This window comes from Leptosomus discolor, chromosome 3 (assembly GCF_034619465.1).
Source record: "Leptosomus discolor isolate bLepDis1 chromosome 3, bLepDis1.hap2, whole genome shotgun sequence".
NCBI classification, from domain to species: Eukaryota; Metazoa; Chordata; class Aves; order Leptosomiformes; family Leptosomidae; genus Leptosomus; species Leptosomus discolor.
In genome coordinates this window covers 53,847,914-53,868,260 of record NC_141393.1, presented here as the reverse complement: position 1 = coordinate 53,868,260, position 20,347 = coordinate 53,847,914, and the positions used below count along the sequence as shown (strand labels likewise).

Sequence of the window (20,347 nt, the reverse complement as noted above, 5' to 3'; positions counted from 1 at the left end):
GCCTGAAGATCATACTCCCTTTACTAGCTTCCTCCCTCAGAAGAAAAGCAAGCCAATTATTTAAGGGCGTTTCTCTGACAGCATAATTTGCAGTAAAGGGGTGTATAGGGATTAAATGGGGTTCGTCTGCATGCATTGGCAAATTTATTGCCTCATCTAACATTGGAGAATATGACTACTAAATGCTTAAAATATTTAGTCATGAAAATATGCACAATGCATTTTCAAGGGATTCCCATGTGCCTTTAAAATATCCTTCTTTGCAATTTAGTTGTCTTTGTCTCTATAATTACATTACAGCCACAAAGTCTGAGTCAGTCAAAGTAACTCTTAGGCGGAAAGAAATTGAAGAAAATCTCCAAGATGTGGTAGAGAAACAAAGTGAACTTACAGTTTCTCAGCCATAGAAACAATTATCCTGTCACTTGTTGAGCATCACGTTACTTAGGGCCAGTGCATCTGCACATTCTGTAGGCCACCTTTGAACGCCAAACACTTTCTGAAAGAGTGGAATTCAGCAACTTTCTACAAAAAAGTCTGGGAAAGAGCAAGATAATTCATGATGTTAGTGAAAGAATACAGAACAAAACTTCTCAGGAATTTTGTGCTTGACTAGTTCTCTCAGTGGGACATTCACTTTTCTCTATAATCAGATTTTATGCTTGGCAAAATTTCTGGTTTCTTTTGAAAAAATTGTTTCATATTCTGTATCATTCTGTTCCTTGGGAACTTGCACACAGGGCCACTGGGGAACTTGGGCTTGCTTCTTTTTGCTCAAGGGCAGCTCGCTCGCTGAGCTGTCCTGAAGCCAGTCCTAAGGTTTCTAGGTTTTTTGATGCTTTGCAGCCCATCAGTTTTAGGAGATCTATATCTCATACTCCATAAACTATCTAATAGTCAACTTACAGAGCCTTGGAGACTTTGAAAGTTCATAGCTTTTTACTTTATTTCCTAGCCAAATTTTAGAGTTCTTGTTTCCACAGAAGAAGCTGATTTTTCATCCTTGTTCTGCTTCCAGCCAACTCTGATGCAGATCTTTTAATCTAAGATCGTTAGTATAAGATGAAAATTCTGGTCTGTAGTTACTAGAGATAAAGCTGATCCAAACTGCACTTAAGTCAACAACAAGGCTTCCATCAGTGCTTGTAGCTTTTAGAGAGCATCGTTAACATGAGATTGTTGCTGATTCTCTCCTGGGTTTGGTTGTGAGGAGCCGTGAAGGAACTGGTAGAAAACTAAGAGTATGTTCACACAGTTGTGCAGATGCTTACTATAGTCTGTAAAAAGACCTACTTTTCCAGAGTACTGCTCACAGCTGACCCAACTTCCTTGCAGTAGGTGTCTGGCTAGTTTTAGATGACTGATCATTTTGTGAGATGAATTCCCCTCCTGTTTGAAGGACTTGGGCCCTATGTTCAAGTCAGTGTCACTAGACTCATTTAAGCCTTTGTAAAAATTGCACCATTCTCTCTCCAATGTTATATTGAAACACTGGGATTGTGTGATATTTGTGTTTGTGTATTCAGCCTGCACTTGTCCTGTGGATTGATGGCGTCCATCCCAAGTGATATCAACCTGGGCTGAAGTGCAGCTGCACTTTGTAACAGCTCAAGGGGCGCAAAGGTATCAAGTGGTATTGTGTGGTTTGAAAGATGTCGTTTATCTAAGGAAGTTTGTGGTCTGTTTGCTGTCACTCTGTCTTTGCAGTGCTAACTTCCCTTACCTTCACTATCACGTTGTCAGGCAAAGAGACCTCACACGTTAGGACAGATAGCTTTTCCACTTCAAGAGCTGACTTCTTTTCCTTCAGTAAGAGGTCTGTGAGTTGTGTTACAATCAGTAGAGCTGCTTGGTTCAGTGTGAGCGTAATTGCTAGTAATTTTGCTTGCAGGGAGCTCTTTAATATGCACAAGTTCCTAAAAAAGGAACAGGAAGAAAGGGAGACAATGACTTTTTTCATTGACACTTTCACTTAAAATTCCTTCAAGAATAGCTCTTTAAAAGAAAACAGTTGGGGATACTTTCTACGTAAGAATACACTGGCAAGTACATTTTCCATCTTTCATGAGTGATCGGGTTTTCATAGCAACGTTCTTCACAGTTTAAATGAGGTTAGAAGCCCTCCAAAACAACATTGTGTGACTGATGGCATGGCCAAATGACTTCTTGTGCGTGGATCTTGTGACAAACTGTGAAATTTACTGAAACCTTTCTGAATTGCCCCCAGAAGTAGGTCACTAATGTACATATGTGATGTGATCTTGTGCCGTTTTTCATCCACTTCAGCGCAAAATAGTCTCACTTTTAACAGCTTATGGTATCTCAGCCAAGCCAGGTGGCCTCACACTGGCGACAACCCAGCTTTGGGCCTGAAATGACTGTGTAGGTATCCCATTAGGAGAACCTTGGTGAAGGGTCAGACTGAGAAGCACATACATCAGCTGCTCCTCCTAGTTAAGTGCTAGTGGTAGGAGCAGGAATGCCCAAAAAAAGTAAGTTCTTACAATAGGACAAGTAAATTAAGAATGGTGAATATATGAAACACTTTTCACAGTAAATTACTTAGAAGCCACAATACATTTTCATGTCATAATCATTAAATCACTTTTATAAGAAGTCAAAGTAAATTCATATGAAATCTGTGAAGTATGTAAAGAGTTTAATTCATCCAGTAAATCATGTGTTGGGAGTACTCTACCCAGCTTCAGGTCAGATATACTTCAGAGAAGCTTTAAGAGTTTAAAATCTTTCCACGAGCTAAACTGATCTCCAGAACCTTGGAGGTTCACCCTTCTCTGGAGTTCATGTTCTATGCAAGTGAACATAATGCCAATATGTTTCCCAGTTCCTGGAGATTAAACTGCTGTGTTTGATGACTCATGACTTCCCAAGAAAGCAGCTCAGTCACTCAGTCTGTCTGAAGCGGCCTCTGGTGTCTCAAAGGACATGTCTTCTCTCGCGCAGTGATTCATGATTTCAGAGCAAAGGATCAGCTCTCTTCTTTTTTTTTCCTTCCCCCACGAAGTTAATTAATAAAACAAATTTTTATTAGTGGGTGTTGAAAGGCTTTTGCTTTCCACCTACACTCCCAAATGCTCTGCATTCCAGGGAGAGTGAAAAATGGACCTGTGAATAGAAACGGAGGGAGGAAAAATGGATCAGATGCTGCATATGGATATAGACACAGTGGCTGTCAGTTGATACAATGGAAGAACATCCTGAATGAAGACAATTCCTGCAATCATGATCACTAAAAATACACTACTACAGTAATCCAGTTTCAGGATTAATACATGCAAATTTAGAGAGAAAGATTGAGGCACAGGGAGTTTCTGACAAAGTATCTGTTTGGGCCTCCACCTTGACCTCTTGTTCAGGTTCATGGCCACATAGACGGCAGTTGTTCTGCTTGTGAAAACTGGATCCTTTGCCACTGTCACAGACCTCTGAGACTCCAGTTGGTCAGGAGAAGCAGCTGGAGGGTTTATCCTGTCATGGCCACTGTGGACCTGGCTATGCCTATCTGTCTGCCTCATCTGTAGCTGGACCGTAGAACAGAATTTTTCATCAGTACCAAGAATTAGCTTAAACTTACACCCAGCATGGTCATAATTGGTCCCACAAGGGAGGACCGGAGTTGACAGAAGGGCTAGATTTGGGGTATTTCCCCTTTCTACCGCTGTATGACCGTCAGACCAGCTCACAACTCTGCAGGGCCACTCTCTGCTGATGGCAGCTTGCAAAGGAAGAGAGACCTAATTTGGTGCTCTCATTTGTGGGTAGAGCACACTGAAGCTTCTTTCCACGGACTCCCAGGACATGTGCCAAGTCAGGGATAGTAGGATTTTACTGCTAACCTGCAGCAACTCAGCAGCAAAGTTGTAGACAGATTCCAAGCACTTTGGTATCCAGTGCCCTGTCTGGCCACTAGATTTGAGTCTCTTGTCATCTGACTCCAGCTTCACATGTCCAAATTACTCTTGCAGAAATAAAGGCAGTCACACAAATACCTCTGTTGAGACAGCACGTCCCTGTTTATGTTTCAATGGCCGATACAAATCTGGAGTCCCCAGCGATCAAAGTGATGAGCCCCAAGTTGTGTTTGAAGTGAGCACAGAACTTTGAAACAAGGATGAAGCAGGAATAAATCAGGATGAAAGATGTGGGGCATTATCTACTTTACATGAAATCCCTGCTGGAAAGACGTGGCCAGTCTTCCAAAGTTTTCCTTAGAGAGTGCTCAGAAGTTGCATACCAGCCTATTTGTGGAAAGCTAAACAGTTCCCTATTGTCCTTGATGTGAAATGCTTCCCAGATAAACAGCTTCCCCCTCCATTGGAGAAAAACGATACAGCCTGTCCAGGGCTCTTAACACAGAGGACTACACTGGGCTGCTGCTCAGCCTCTGCAAAGTTGCTGGTTTCTGTTGGCATTGAGCTTTGCTAAAGGCAATAGTTCATCTAAATGCCAGCATCCTTAAGAAAAGGCTAAGTTATTGAGCGAGACTGGGATAATCTTCAAGGGTTTAATAACGTTGTATGCCCACATCTTTGAGTCTCTGGGTTCATTTATACCCCTGGAATGTAAATCCCAATCCACAATGGCTAAACAAGGTTCACACGGATCTCAGATACTTTTGTGGTATTGTCTCCTCCTGATTTCTGAAAGGGAAAGAAAACATCGCTAGCTGAAATAAACTCACATGGTTCTCTACAAGGACAGCAGTAAAACTCGGCTGCTGTCGTGGGTTTAGGTTGTAACTTTGCCTGCGTTTGCGGCATTTTAAGTAATTTTAAGGAATTATTCCTAACGCCCACAGAGTCCAGGCATCATATTCTAGCATAAGGAAAATCCAGAAGTCCCTGCATGAACTTTGGAGAGAAAAAGCTGATTTCTGAAATCAGCAGTGCTGAGAATCAAGGCTGTCTAACACAAGGGTAATACTAGTGGTGGTTTGGTCCCATTCAATGTGTGGCTCTTCTTCTGCTTCTCCCATCCTGGCAGATTCAGATATGAAGGACGTTGTATTCTTACCTCTGACTCCGGTTTGGGCACGTGTGTGGTTTTGTTGGGTGCCTCCTTCCTTCCTCCATAGTGCCACCCAGCTACCCAGGCTGAAGACGTCTTCCCAGGAGCAGCGGGTCATTCTACTCATTGACCTACAGTCAATGGATGCAGTAGATGCACAGATTGGCTTTTTGCACCGTTTTGTCAAAGCAAACTTTGCTTTGCATTTATGACAAAGGAATCATTTTTCTTCCCCTAGAGGCATGTGATTTCTTGCAAACGTTAAATGAGAATTTGCATGTGTATCAAGCTTGTTTGTAGGTTAGGTTTTAGGTTGTAAATAAAACTGGGAAGTGCAACTTCCATTGACATTTAGCAGACATTGAGGTTTTAAATCTCTGAGGCAGTTTTAGAAACGTCCCCCTCAAGGAGAAAGGACATTGACTTGAAAGAAAGCAGAGTTAACAGGGGGGTTGTTTGTTTTACAGATGAAGCCATGAATTTAGGGCAATTTCCATGTATTCAAGCCTTCATACTGATAGCAATCATTGCTGAATGGTCAGCAATTCCCACTCAAATCAGTGAAAGGCAGCAAATGAAATGCACAGGCAACCAGAATTGTTTTAAATGAGATGATGGAGCAGGAAACTGATTTTATTTTCTACTTGTTTCACTGTTGAGGTGCACTGTCCCACTTCCCTCTCTCTTTACCTCCCTTGCCTTTCCAAGAAACCCCTGATCAGTCTGTGAATGACAGACCTGATGAGGTCTAGGGGTCTATGGGTTTTTTAATCATTGGACTCTGGTATCTATGAAAGGGCTGAGCTCCTGCCTGAGCCTGTCCTCATAAAGCCTGACTCCTTCCTGCTTATTTTCATATAAATAGGGGCATACAGCCTTTTTTGATCTCAGTGCTGCTTGGGATAATTCAGTTACAACTGGCTGTCATGATGAATCTTATTAGAGAAGAGAGGAGACAGAGTGACAGACAGGCATGTGCGCAGGGTGTCGTCATTTGCTTGAATACCTGTGCTTCTGTTCAGAATTCATGTCTCTGTCTCAGCGAGCCCCACGGGGCAGCCCCAAGCGCTTAGTCTTACTGCAGAGAGATGAGTCAGATGAATACTTCTGCAGTTTTAATTAAAACATCTTTTGTGGGCAGCTTTTCAACAGCACGAGGTGGCAGTTTGCAGTCTGGCCCATGCTTACCTGTACACAATGCTCACATGGCCCCACCAGCACAGTGTCTCTGAATCTTTGCTGTGTTTCTTCTCACTATCTTCATGTACAGTGAGGAGTTATCTCCATGGGTGGATGGAAAACTGGGGTATAAAGAGTTTTTTAACTCCCTGAGGGAAACTATGACAGCACGGCTAGTTTAGCGTTAAATGGCTAACCCCTAAACCACTGGGTGATCCCTCCACTATTGGGATTTGATGGGCAGAGCTTAGGCCGGGAGAGCTGTGAAAGCACTGGCAGCACTGTGCTGCTCTGAATAAATAGGAGACATGTCTCAGCTGCCATGGAGCATGACATAGATCTTCTGAGTCTCCTTCCCAATGCCTGACACTCACCCACTCCTCTCGGCACTTTCTTGTACAGATGTTTCCTGTGTGGAACTGCTTTTAGTGAAAGTAGAAGATTTGTATGGGCTTTCTGTTTCTGGGCTTAGTGTTACCTGGTACATGCCTGTCAGTCTCATGCTTGTCGTATGGAGGTGTCACCTATCCAGGACTGATCTTAGCTGCCAGCATAGACCGCAGCAGCAGAAAAAAAAAGTCAAGGGCTTTGTGTCCAACACTAGCATAAATTCAGCTCTACTGTGCAGACAGCATAGCAGAAAATGGGGGTCCCTAAGGGCCCTTTTGGCTAAGGCAGCATCCCTGACCTGTGCTGTGAATCCAACACTTACAGCGAAGGTGGTCTGAGAGAGAGAGTAGTCCTTACTTATTAAAAGACTAAGTCCTTACAGAAGATCTAACAAGGAATGATATTCAGTGTGGATTAAGAAGCAGTGGTAAAAGCTGAATGAAGGTTGCAAGCATAGAAGCTGAACCCTTGCTCCTCCAGACCCTTTGAAAACTAAGCATGTATACCAGTGCAGGGCCCTGGTGCAGAGACAACCTGATCCTATGAGGCTGGTAGGTTGGCGCACAGAGAAAACATTTAATAATGTGTACTAAAAAAACCCCTATTCTGAAGATAGAGGAGTGGTTTTGAGATAAAAAGCCCTCTGCTAGCAAAGAATATTGGCTTTTCTGTAGTTTGAGCTGGATTACAGCACTGCCTCAGAAGTCCTGGTTTGGTCGCTCTCAAAGTGTTCAGCTTTGCATAGTGATAAGAAGCTAACATGATTGCTAGAACCCGTGCCAGATACCAGGCATAGTTTTGATGAGTCTCTGACATCTGTTAGACTTGTGATATTACGTGCTTTTCAGTAGCTAGGCAGTGCTACGAATACTAGGCTGTGATATCCTCTCAAACAACTGGCACTTAGACAAAGCATTTCCAGGCAAGCAAACAAATAAATAAAAGCAGACTAAGAAAACATACAAGCACATACAATGGAGGAGGCTTCCTAACTGACTTACTGTGCCCAGGGGAGCAGCAGAACAAGTGGTTTCACTTACTGCTATGCGGGGTGCTCTTCGTGGGAGGAGCGCTGGGCTTAATCACTGGTTTTGTGTATGTTTGTGTGTGTGTGTGTATAAACAGTTTATGTAGAAGTTGGGTCTGCTGAAGCTCATGACAAGAGCCGTTTGTCATTCATGTTCACAAAGCATCTCCAGTGAAGGTTTAAACCACTGCCAATACCCAGTCTAATTCAGTATTTTTCCTTGACAAATTAAATCTGCAGAGATGACATGAAGAGCAGCTGAGGATTTTGATAATCTCTCTGGTCAAGGAAGCCTGTTGGCCTAATTCTTCTGCTGGGCCAGCAGAAAGCCCCTGGTAGCCATGCGTGGACATTCACTCTGTTTCCTCCAGAATTGGTCCAAAGACCCATCACTGTCCTCCCCGTTTACTCAGCAGACACTGTTAGTAGGGGACCTAAGTAGACCTCCATGACTCCTGGTGGCCAGTGCTAACTAGTTAGATGAGGGAAGAAGGAAGCACTGCCTTTATGCAGACGCACCTCCTCCTGCGTTTTTAGCTGTGTCGGTAGCTCCTTGGAGCAGGTCAGCCCCTAAGACTCCTTTGCAATAAGGTCTGGAGCAGAATTTGGGGAAGGAGGCTGCAAAGGCTCTCACTTTTGTACGGTTGAGTGCCGTGTCGTATCCTTGTGATGCTGTATCTGTCTGTCATCATCTCGTACCCTTCCTTCACTTGTGAGCTTGCTGAGATGGAGCTCTTTAATGTGTGTGTAGTTTCGGGGATTCTTACATATACTGATAAAAATAATAATAATAAACATTGCAATGAAGGAGAGATATTTTCTGGGGTCAATGCAAGTTTTCCTGTTTTAAGGGGAGGAGAGGACCTGGGCCCTGTTGTTTGTAACTAGCGAGTGAGTTTTGCCTGAGTTCATTAAAAATCAATCTTTCTTGTGGCCTCAGATGCCTGCTAGATATTCAAGCTGTAGTTCAAGGTCTAATCTCATAGGTTTCAATTAACAACCAAAAAAGATAATATAAAACTTTCTTTTCTTCCTTGAGGTTTCAGTAGCGATGTGCATGCTTCACTGATGAAAAATTGTAATGAAGGGTGGATTTGTTAGACAGAAATAAGTATTTGATAGAAGCAGTTTCATCAGTCAATCAGAGTTAATACAGAGAGGGAACCCAGGTGAAACCAGGCCAATATGTAGAAAGACCTTACATGAAGTCCATTAACATTAGAGTTGATAGAGCTGCAGTAGGCTTAAAGCAAGTTGAGTTTGGAGGAAGAACTCTCCTGCCTTCATCATGTTTCAAGGGCTCTGTCCATTACCATGGAGTTAAAATGCCCACAGACAGGCTGAAGTGCTGTCTGAATAGGGTTTCTGACAACTGTTTTGTTCTTTTCTTGGAAACATTCAGGCCCTGTGATAAAAAAAATGCCGATGGGTTATAACAGTATTTTGGAGAAAGGCGGGCTGGCTCTGTGTTCCTTTTTTTAGCTCAGCAGCCATCAATGGCTAAGCAGATCAGATGTTTTACAGTGTTAGCTACAGACAGGAAAAGTGGATTCCGTGTAATAGAGATGTGGGATGTCTTGCAGGCATGGGCTTCTTATGGCTCTTTGGTTCCACACTTCTGCCTGCTGCTTGGTTGAAGTGGTCTATGTCTCTCTGCTTCTGGTGATAGTAGCTACTTGTGTGCCTACGTTATCTGTCATCTTGCAATTGTAAGAGCCTAGGCTGAGCAAGGTACTTAAGGAAGACAAGTTGCCATGCTTGTACTGATTTGTGATCCACCCAGTATCTCGTCTCTGCCAGGGGCCCAACTTCAAGAGCATCAGAGGGAAATGCAGGGAGCAGCGCCAGGCGTACATTGAATAATCTGCCCTTAGTTTAAGTCTGAGGTCAGTGAAAATGTTTTAATCCTTCAAGCTAGGCATTTGGTACCTTGCTCAGCTGATGTCTCTGTAGAGAGTTTATTTTAAAGATGTGATGAAAAATATGGACTCCTGCAGATGTTTCTTTTCTCTCGAGGATCCAGCAGAGAAGGGAAACTGATTCCCAAAGGAGACAATCTGGTAGCAGAATTCAATTTGAATTGCAAATGAGGAAGATAGAGACAACAGTTATGTATTAATTCTACTGAGTAATCAAAATCAAGCAACCAGTTGGGGGAGGGGGGGGTGTTGTCAGTCAGCTTCTTAGTCTTGAAACCTGTCTGGAAGACAACTACTGGGTGTTGCAGATCAGGCCGAACTGGATAAGAATTTTATGCTTTGCAGAACCTGTCGAATTGTGGAAGTTAATTTCCAGCACCTGAAAAATCTGCTGTGTCTAATTAATATGACATCACCTCAAAGAAACATAGAAAGATCAGAGAGTTTATAAAGAGGAAACAGAGATTACATTGCCCAGTAATAAGTCCACCATTGTTCTTTTTTAAAGCAATATATGTTTATTCAAAAGTTATTAAAAGGAAAGAGTGATGTATTTACTTTTGTTACTAATGGTTTTCAAGCAATAACAGAAAAAAAACATGTGGAATAAAGCTTGAAAATATTCCAGTTCAATAAAAATGCAACCCTAAAATCTTCTTTTGTGGTATAATACCATCACTTTAGAGTCATCAGAAAGCCTGTGTAGTCTTGGCAAATTTGGACAGAAGTCAGCATTTCCAATCCAGAAGCAATGCTGATACTCCAACGTTTATTTCTGTCCGAAAATCAGGGAGGAAAAGCAGAAATATTGAAAATTCATTGCAAAGTCAGCACTCAATAATTTATTAGAAGACGATGAAACATTTCAGTTAACAGTATGTGGCCAGTCTTTCAGTGGTGCGTGGACATATAGGAGTTGTAATTTGAATGTGAAGTCCTGTCTCTCCTCTGTGAAGCAGACTTCCAGAACAAGCCAGTTGTCACAGGACAGCTGCATAGCTGCCTGCTCCCATGTTGAACCAGGATGCTTGAGCAGAAAAGAGCCCATCTTGATCTATGGGGTAGGTATTCTGTCCAAGGAGCTTTAAGTACAACTTCCATAAGACAGTGAGGCACTGAAGGCAGCTGTATTATGAATATTTTGCTTAAACCAAACTACCCATGCAAAAGTAACTTAGCACTGAATTGGTATGGTGAGAAGATTTGGGGAAGAGTCTGAGGCGAGGCTTTGTGTGCCAGAAGCAGAGAAGGTTCTTACTTGCTATTAATGTGGAAGATGGAAGCAAGACTGGAGTGTTGAGCCATCTTTCCACTGTGGGCACAGCCCATTTTCTGAGGTTGGAGTATGCTGCTTACATAGTTTACACTAAAGATGCATGAACAAAGGATTATTCAGTTCAAGAATTGAACCAAAAAGTCGAGAAGGGGAAATAAGTTCAGAGCAATCTGAAGTGGAACATTTTGAGGACATTTTTGAAGGCAGGGGTTGGGTTTTGTTTGGGGTTTATAATCTTTATTTATTAGTTGGGTTTTTCTTTTTAATTGAGATCAATTTTTAAACAAAAAAGGCCACTTTGTAGCATTTAAGCCTTTGAAAACGGAAGACTAAAAAAGAAATTAAAAGCTTTGTTCAGAAAGTGCTGAAATGAAACATTTTGTGTTTTCTGAAATAAAAGAATTCATATGAAAATGTGGAAATGGCATGTTACAAATGTTTCAGCTGTCCTCTCTTTTTTCAGCGAATTCAACCATTGAAATTGCAGAAAGCTTGCATTTCTTCTCCTATGCCTGAGGTCAGCTCCACTTTTAATAAAATGGAATAGATAACAGAAGTTTTACTCACTTCTCTTATTTTATAGTTTCTCAAACTGGGAAGGAAAAATCACCACCCATGGGAATATCTTGACCTTACAAGCTTTTCACTTCATTTTTGCCGAGTTAAGGGTTTACATATATATATATATATATACACGTGTATACTGAGGACCAAATTCCCTTTCAAGCCAAGGCCACAGCTCTTGAACAACAGTGATTCTTCCCAGAGAAGTAGTTTGACATGGGTTCTGAGTCCAGAGATACCATCCAAGTTTGAGGTGGACTGTAATCTAATTTAACTACTTTGCCTAATTTAACTGCTCGTGACACATAGTTGACTCTGATGCAAAAATGAAAAAACAACTTTGTTTCCAAATTCTGTTAAGAAAAGGAAATGCTTTAACTTTAGTGTACAGGCCTAAGGCGACTGCATCCTAAATAAAATAACCTCAATATAATTAAACCAATCAGGTGAGTGAATAATCAGGGATTTCACAGGTATTCTCTTTTGCTGTCTCTTGAGCCCAAATTCATCCTCAGTAATTTATGGCACTTATCTGAAGTAGCTCAGAGAAGTTAGGTATGGGGAAAATCTAATTCTTCAATCTCTTCCTTGGAGTTACTCTCTTTTGCAGTAAAAAAAATTACTTTTTATATATATATGCTTTCATCTTGAAGGAGATGAACTCCATGGTGGTATGCACTGATGTCACCTGGTTATGTGAGAGACAGTGTTCTAAATCCATACTTCATATCACTACTAAGAGGCCCTATAAGCTATGATGGAGTAGGTTAGGATTTCTGCCTAGTTTTCTGTTCTCCTTTTGTTTGCTGCTCTCCCAAGAGCTTTGAAAATCTGAGTTTCATCCTAGCATGGAAGAGGAAAAAAAAAGTAAAACTTCTTGTGGAACAGGACATTCTGGTGCCCATCTTGTGGGTGTGCATGACTTCTCTTTCTGAGAGATGCGTAAGGAAAAAAAAGCAAGCAGCAGATGTCTCTGTGGCCTGTGGCAAGGGGAGCAAAGATGCGTGCGAGGGACTGACAAATTCCTGCCTTGACAAAGACTCCCAAACTGGAATTTATGAGAATCCATCTATAATAAAATCCTCTTAACGTAGTGTCTGGCTGTCATCTGGGTGCATCCCAAGAACGGTGGCATAAGGATAAAGCTGACACATCACACATTCCTTGCTATCACCACAGCTTCTCTCTTGATGAAACAAAATCTTTCATTGTCTGACAGTTCTGAAAATTGAAGCAAGAAAACCTCAGCAATGTTGCTGTACTTGGAAGCGCATTCAAAGCATGGCAGTCTTCTGAGCAAAACGTTTCCATTGCTCATGCTATGAAGACAAGATGCAAATAACAAATTGGCAAACTTGCATTTTAGAAGATTTTACACATATCTGAGGGAACAGAAATGTTATCACAAGATTGGTGAAAAAAATAGAGTGATGATTTAGTTGTGTGGAGGATGTGTATGGTCAGCAAAGGCATGTCCTCTTCTCATGACCTGGAGCAAGGGCCCTGCTGAAGCCCAGGGGAGACTTGGTGGGACTCGCCCCAAACATTATTAGCATTACTCCGTCAGGGACAGTGGGCAGAGGTGTTGGTGGGGACAAGGTGTGGTGCAAGGTGTAGTGTTAACGCCATGCAACCTCAGAGCAGGAATGAAATGTGGATGCTCTGATTTGCCCTACAGAGGAGGTTATCAAGCCTGCAGATGGTCATGGCCCTCTCAGCTGCAGAAACTGGATACCTGATGTGAGGGGTGGCAAGATGCTTGCCTGGGCAGAAACAAAGGCGTGGCCAGAGTGCCAGGGTGCTTGGGGTTGAATGAAAGTGGGACCTGGGTAATTTTAAGCCTGGGAATTGTGAAAAGAAACTATTACAGAACTTCATTATGTTAATATCATTTTTCTGACCGGATCCACTTGATAACCCTCGCAAATCCCAATGATGAGTCAATTTTCTGTTGTCAGTGCCAGCACAGAGTGAGACTAGAGACAACAAAGCAGAGAGAAATGCTGAGACAGCCTAATGAGCATACAGCTCAGCCTAAACTACTTGGTGTTTTATTTTGTTCTTTTAATTCTTGAAAAGAATTAGAAAAGGATGGCAAATTTCATCAGAAGTAAAACAAAACCACAAGGGTCTTTGTCTGTGGATTAAGCGTTTTCAAGAACTAGCGAGAATAAATGTTTTCCTATTTTCATTCTGTTTTCTGTACCTTAGGACCAAGCCACATGGGATATTTGCTGAAACCCCCTAGTTTTCTTATTTGGACTCTTATTTTAGAGAACTTGTTTAGGTAACTGTGCATCCCAGGGAAGGAAATTAAGGTCAGAGATGAGAAAAACCCACCTAAGGGCCTGAAATGCCTTTAGTTTCTCAAAGACCACCCTGTGTGGGAATGATAGATTTAAAAATGGGTGGAACCTCTAAGCCTGGAGTTGTATCAAGTTATTCATGAAAAATCTCTGAGATCTTTGTGTGGACCACGATATTTGGGTGGTACTTTCTCACTCTTTCTTCAGAAGAGGCACTGTGGCCACACAAACTGAAAACTAGTCCTGCTTTTTCTCTGGCTTTAAAACTAACTATGTATCTTGAAAAGCTGTCTCAGCAGTAGTGAAGGAGTGGAAAAAAAAGTGTATTATATCCCTATGGTTTCATAGAGTGCAGCTGTGCTAACAGAGTGCATTGAGACTGAGACCAAAGGAAAGGCATGAAATAGTCCGTGAAATGATCAGCTGAATCTAACAGGGAAGCTTCACGCAATGGGGAGATCTATTGTCCAAGTATCCTATTGCAGATGGGAGGGTTTTGTCTGTTTTTTGGGGTTTTTTAGGGGAAAAAAATCCAGAATAAATTCAAGCCCTTTGCATTAATAAATTTTTTACTGAAATCAATGGGAAAGTGATTTTCTGATAGGAAGTCTGCCTTACTTTGAATTAAAATCTTTAAATATTGTTACAATATACTTCGATTAAATATCCATATTCTGTAGGATTAGAAGTTTTGATTTTACTTCTGGTTGAATGTCTGTGAGATGATGATCAGATTTGAAAACAACCAGATCTCTAGATTTATTAAATCAGCTTTTAAAAGTATTGATTTTTTGAAAGAAGCAAGCATGCATCAACATACAGCCTTTGAAAGTCCCTCCTAGGCCTTGGGGTAATTATTAGTAGTACACGAATAATGGAGCAAGTATCGACCAAATGTAATATACAGTTGCCATAGTGGAGCTACTCCCGCTGTGTCAACTCTAAAGTATAAGTGGTTAGTTTATAACCATCTTTAGGTTAAAACATTTTAACATTTCTTCAGTGTTTATTTAGTCTCTTCCCAAAGAATGTCCTGAAATACTGAGTTTATAACCTGTGGCTCATGTGATGGTAGTGGAAACAATTAAGCTAGAAGCTTTCAAAGCCACCACTGGGATTTTGATGCCCAAACTCATTAGTTTTAGTAAGAAGTGAGCTACCAGTCATCTTAAGTGGTTTCTAAAATCTCAACCCATTAAAACACCTCTCTACTGGTTCCAGTTTACTAGGAGCTCAGAGCAAGGTAATACAAAATAGTAGGTGTTAAAAAGTGGAAAATATGTGTTCAGATGTCCTTAAGACCATTCAGGCAACCAAACGGCAGCCCCAGCCTTGATGCAGATGCGGGTTGATGTGAGGGCTGCTTCTACCTTCAGCATCTCAGAGAATTACTGACTGATCAGAATATGAGGTGCAGTTTCAGTGGCAAGGAGAAGAAGAAGAAAGAAGAAAGTCAAAGGAAATAGAAATCTTGGCAACAGCTCAGTTCCAGCTGCGATGATCCCATTGTTTGTCTACTTTGGGATCTCATGTCTGCTCCATGCTCTTGCCTTCTTAACGTGTTTCTGCCCACCACAGCCTCGTGGCCAGGGTAGCACTCTTCTCCCCAGTGTGCAGATGGATGGCTGGGTTGCAGAAAAACCTGGACGAATTCACACCACACAGTGAAGAGCAGAGTATCCAGAGCAGTACCAGAAGAAGCTGTCTTTGGGCAGTATCAACCAGCTTGTATTCCCATTGCTTTGGCATAAATGCAGCAGGCAATGAGGACGGGGCTTTCTTGCCACCTGTTGCTGCCTGCTGCCATTGCAGTTACCCACATGGCATCTGTAGGAGCTTGGTCCAGGTCCTTCCTACCCACCCAACCCATCCTATCCGAGTTCACACTGTGTTATCTTCTAGGCTTCTAAATGGCTGCATTTGCATGTTGATACTTCACTGATCCACATCGTGATTGGATAAAAAATAAGAACTGTCTGCTGTGGCCTGAGGGACCCACCCAATGCAAACCTGTGAGAGCCTTTCCTTTTACATGAGTCTGGAGATGGCTTTGCTTCAGCCATGAGCCTACATCACAGCCTAAGAAATCTTGAAGGCTTTGGAGAGCACCAGGTTCTCTCAAAGAAAGTTGCTGCACTGATGAAAACTCATCCTTAATATGGAAGAAAGTCTTAATGGGGAAAAAACTCCAGAACCAGAAGATCTCTCTGTGATGTAAATTAGAGCATGGAATGAGTATTAATGAGTTTGAAAAGGACTCACTGAGAGTCTGAAAGCTAGGAAAAATATGGGATTTTCTTGTTTCTTCTATTAATGAAAGCAACCTTTGAGAATTTTAGAATTAGTTTAAACAAGTGTCTTTCTTTTCTATATCTGCCATATGATCTCTGAAGAATTTCATTAATGTTGGCTACAAGTGATGAAGTTACTATGGTTTTTGCCAGTGAGTCTCATAGTAGCAACAATTAATTATCAGTAGCTATTGGAAGGACCTTTGGGTGAAACGTGGTGCAGTGGAAATAGAGATGACCATCTCGACTGCTATTGTAATGGACTTCAAAAAAAAATCAATAAGAAAAAAAGCTGCCATTAGTAGTAGATGTGACTTTTTTGGAAGAGAACAAAATGTTCCATAAATGAAACATGTGGTTTCACTCGCAGCACATTTTGTACATTGTCACCAATGGAGTTTAGGATTTTTTATTACTTTTTCATTAAAATGTCTTACTGGTTTCACTCAGGAGGCAAAATTTTTCACGTGGCTTTAATTGTTTCTGTCATAAAAAGTCATAGCATCCGTGTAATAGAAATAGTTTTGCAGACCACAGCTTCATGTTGCCTATTAATTCTCTCACATTTTCTGTACCTACAACTCATTAGGCCATCACAGAGACAGAAGTTCCTGTCTTGCAATTAAGACCAAACAGGAACTTCTACTGAAGTTTAGCGGGGAGAAAATCACTCTGTGTCAGTACCTGTTTATTAGATTTTTGTTTCAGATATCTTAGCTCGCAAATGTAAGTTCACAAAGCTGCATATCAAAGGAGAGAGTTTGTATTGACTTTTTTCTAAAACTAGTGAAACTCTAGGAGATTAAAACAGTAAAAGGCCTTTTTCTGCATAGTACTAGTAGATGCAAGAGGTGGTGGTATTTCAAACAGGAGTGAAGAGCTTTGGCAGTATTGTTTCAATAGGCTTTGGCCAGGTCATTTACCCCCTTTTTTGCTTCATTTCTACCTTAAACAAAAACTACTAGAGTTCAGGTCTCACGTATCCCATCCCAGCAGCCTAGCTATTATTAGACCATGCTTCTGTCATCAGTCTGGGCTTCCCTGTCACCAATCCTCACTTGGATGAACAGGCATAATTACTGTTGCAGTCAAAAAAATTACTTGTTTTCCACAGATGATGTCCAAAGTTGGAAAAAAAAAAAAAGGAACTAGTGTCATCTCATTAATTTAAGATCAGCTTTTGTTAAGGTATCTGTTTTCCACAGAGTCACAGTTTTGCCATTTAACCTTCAGCCCAGTGAGGGAGGTGACATTGACCCCTGCTGCAGCCTCTGAAGCCTGTAAGAAGTAATTAAATGCTAAAAACCAGCAATAGCATATCAACTGCCTTTTCAACCTTTTTTCTGTTTAGTGTTTATTTGAAAGCTTCCTAGGAAATGCCACTGCTGTCTTTATTTGCTGCCCCAGAGCAAAAACTTTTCTCCCAGTACACCTTCTTAGCTCTTAGGAGCACCCACCAAGTACTGTAGTGCTCTGCGTTCACTTTTCCTTAGCACGATCCCTCACTTACTCATCAAGTGTTTAAATGTTGGGTTTTGCAGTTCAAGGACAACAAAGACAAGCCCAGCCTTGGAAGGGTCCTCAGCAACAGCCCTGCCTCCTGTCCAGCTTTCTGAGCAGATCCCACTGACATCTCCTTCCCTGAAGCCCCTGCAGATGGACGAAGAAGACAGCCTGTCTCCTCACCTCCTGTTGCCAGATAGCATCAGCCAGCTGGAAGAGTTTGGCAGACAGAAGAAATGGCACAAGAAGCAGCACAAACACCTTCGCCAGAGACAGTTCAATGACCTCTGGGTTAGAATAGAAGACAGGTGAGTCGTAACTTTTATGGTCCCTGTCCTCTTCCTGCTGTCTCCAAAGTAGCTGCTCTTTACAGATAGCAGTTCTTGTTGATTAGACCAGAAGGAGGGTTGGAGAAAAGCTAAATGGTAGAGATGGGGAGTGAGGTCATGTTTTTGGAGCGTAATGAAGAACTAGGAGGAAGTCTCATGGGCACATTTGATCTAAAAGTAAAGAGAAAAAAGCTAATGCTTAGAATATTTAAAATATACAGAAACAAGACTTATCAGAATAAAAACATGAAAAAATTACAATGGAAAATATTTTGTGGTTTCCCTTTCTTTCAATAATTATTTTCCAATCTTTACTGTCAGTTTTCAGTCCAAAGACTCACCCATTTTCCAACTGTACAGAATATTCCAGGGACTTTTTAAGATTCTGACATATCTGACTTTCAATCTTTTTAACTGTGTTCTGGGGCTGAAATGTTTTATCTCAGACTGCACTGAGAACAGCAAACTGGGGCAAAATTAAGTACTTAACTAAGGCCTCTATGTGAAGAGAATGGAGGTAGGCACATTTCCGTGGCCATTCCAGTCTTGGTCCAAGGTTAAACACTCCCATTCAGTGTTTGAATAAGAGCCTTCATGTTTGACAAGGGCTTCTCGATGTGTGCTTTTAGGATTCCTGGGCAATTTATTCTCCCACTGCTCAAAATGGGAAAGCTCTTAGTGCCTTTATCCAGGCCAAGTCATGGGCAGATAAATAGCCACAATGTTCATAGATCTCCTAACAAGTAAAAGAAATAAAATAATGTGTTGGGAACTGGCTGCTCACCTATACATGTAATGATTGTCTTTGAGCATTACTCTTATTCCCATTTTCATAGCACCTAAATTCCTTGCAGAGTCAGAGTCTCTCAGAGATTTCTCCCTTTGCTAAGGAAAAAACTCCACATATTTGTGGGTTTTTTTATTTTTATTTTTATTCATTCTTTATAATGAGCAGTTGCCTCATTGTTTTTTGTAGTTTATTGTATTCTCAGGGTGAGTCGTGTAAGGGTTGTTATTAAGGTGGTGCGTATTAACGTAGTAAGACTATTTCTGAGGTTAATGCCAGCCTTGGTATAAAGGATCCACATGTTCTGTTCTCAGAGTGTGTTCAGTGGTTGGATCCTCTCCACAGAGAATGTTTAGGCATGAACTAAGAGGCATTTGGTTCAAGATAGTTGATTGCCTTGAGGATAAGGGACTTTTCTATCTTTCTTCTGTCTGGGGTCTGCCAAGTCGTGGTGTCCCATGACATCGTAGCATTTCACAAAGGTGTCTGATCCAGCTCACCGTATGTGTCATACAAGTGAGGTGCTTAAATAGCTCTGATGGGAGCCTGGCAGTTAGGCACAATCCTCTTGCCCCCATCCTACCTATCCAGAAAGGATATTGGATATTGGGCCTGATATGGCTGTTAAAAAGTGCAGCGGGGGGCTTAAAGCAGTGATGCTTACATAACTGGTCGACTTTTGTACCTTTTGCTGTTTTTATTTCAGCAAGAAATGATCCTAGGAAAAATATTTTGAAGGGTAGTTCCCCAGGTTAAAGTTAAATCATTCACTCTGTGCTCCTGTGAGTTTTCATCTGAATCAAAACCTTTTATCCCTCTACTTCCATTTCGTAAGGGTGGATATAGGGATAAGGAAACATGAGTTTCCACTCCCACCATGCTGGTGATGAACCAGACACTGTGTGTTGCCTGCCTTGCTGAAAGATCCCAGGGAGATATTAGTGGGAGATCACAGCCATCTGTGATTTCCTGAAATGAGGAAAGACTGGAAGAAGGGAAGTCTGCCTTAGTGCTTCAGATGATTTTAGTTCTACATTTCTGAAGTAACTTCTGGTGTTTTCCTGGAAACAAAGCAAAACAAAAAATACAAACTGTTCAGCTAAATCAGAGACTCACAAACAGCTCTGGTTTCCCCATAAATTGGATGGGGTCTCAACTTTCATAAACCAGCTGCTGCATATTGTGCTTTTGGCAGTTGGGTTTCATCAGCATTAATTGCAAGCTGGACCTTGCACAAGGCAATAAACAGTGAGTTCACTCTAACTGATTCCTTTCTGATTGGCAAGAAAAAAGCAGAAATGTGTGCCTGTCACCAGACTTTGTAGTGTGGTCATACTTGGGAGGAAACAGCTAGGATAGCTAATAATATGGGCAACAGAGTGTTACCTGTGCAGGAGAGAAGCATGTGAACTTACATTGTGTTGCCTCAATAATGTCCAACAACACTCAACAGTGAGACTGTTAGCACTCATTTTTGGAGGATAATTGGTGTACTACAAGTTCACACTCTGTCCTGTCCCATAGATCCACTGTGCATTTGCATATACTTAAATTGGAGGCCTTCGTGCTCTATATGGACTGAGATCTCTGCATATAGTGTTACCTTGAGCTATGGCCCCATATTTCAAAATGGTTCTTCTTCCAGTTTGAGTTTCCTAACTCATCTGTTGTCACCCGAAACTTGACTTGTTCACCTTTGAGACAAAGTAGAGGGATTTAGGTCATTGTTACAGCTTTTGGGTGAAAGC

The 20,347-nt window shown here is 41.6% G+C and overlaps 1 protein-coding gene across 1 annotated transcript in view; it reads left to right on the top strand.

Moving 5' to 3' along the window:
* TRABD2B (TraB domain containing 2B) overlaps window positions 1–20,347 on the top strand; it is a 291,040-nt gene that overhangs the window by 252,668 nt on the left and 18,025 nt on the right. The window contains exon 6 of the mRNA XM_086463200.1: window positions 17,522–17,791. Within this exon, the coding sequence (XP_086319326.1) occupies window positions 17,522–17,791 (270 nt within the window). The remainder of the gene's footprint in view (window positions 1–17,521; window positions 17,792–20,347) is intronic.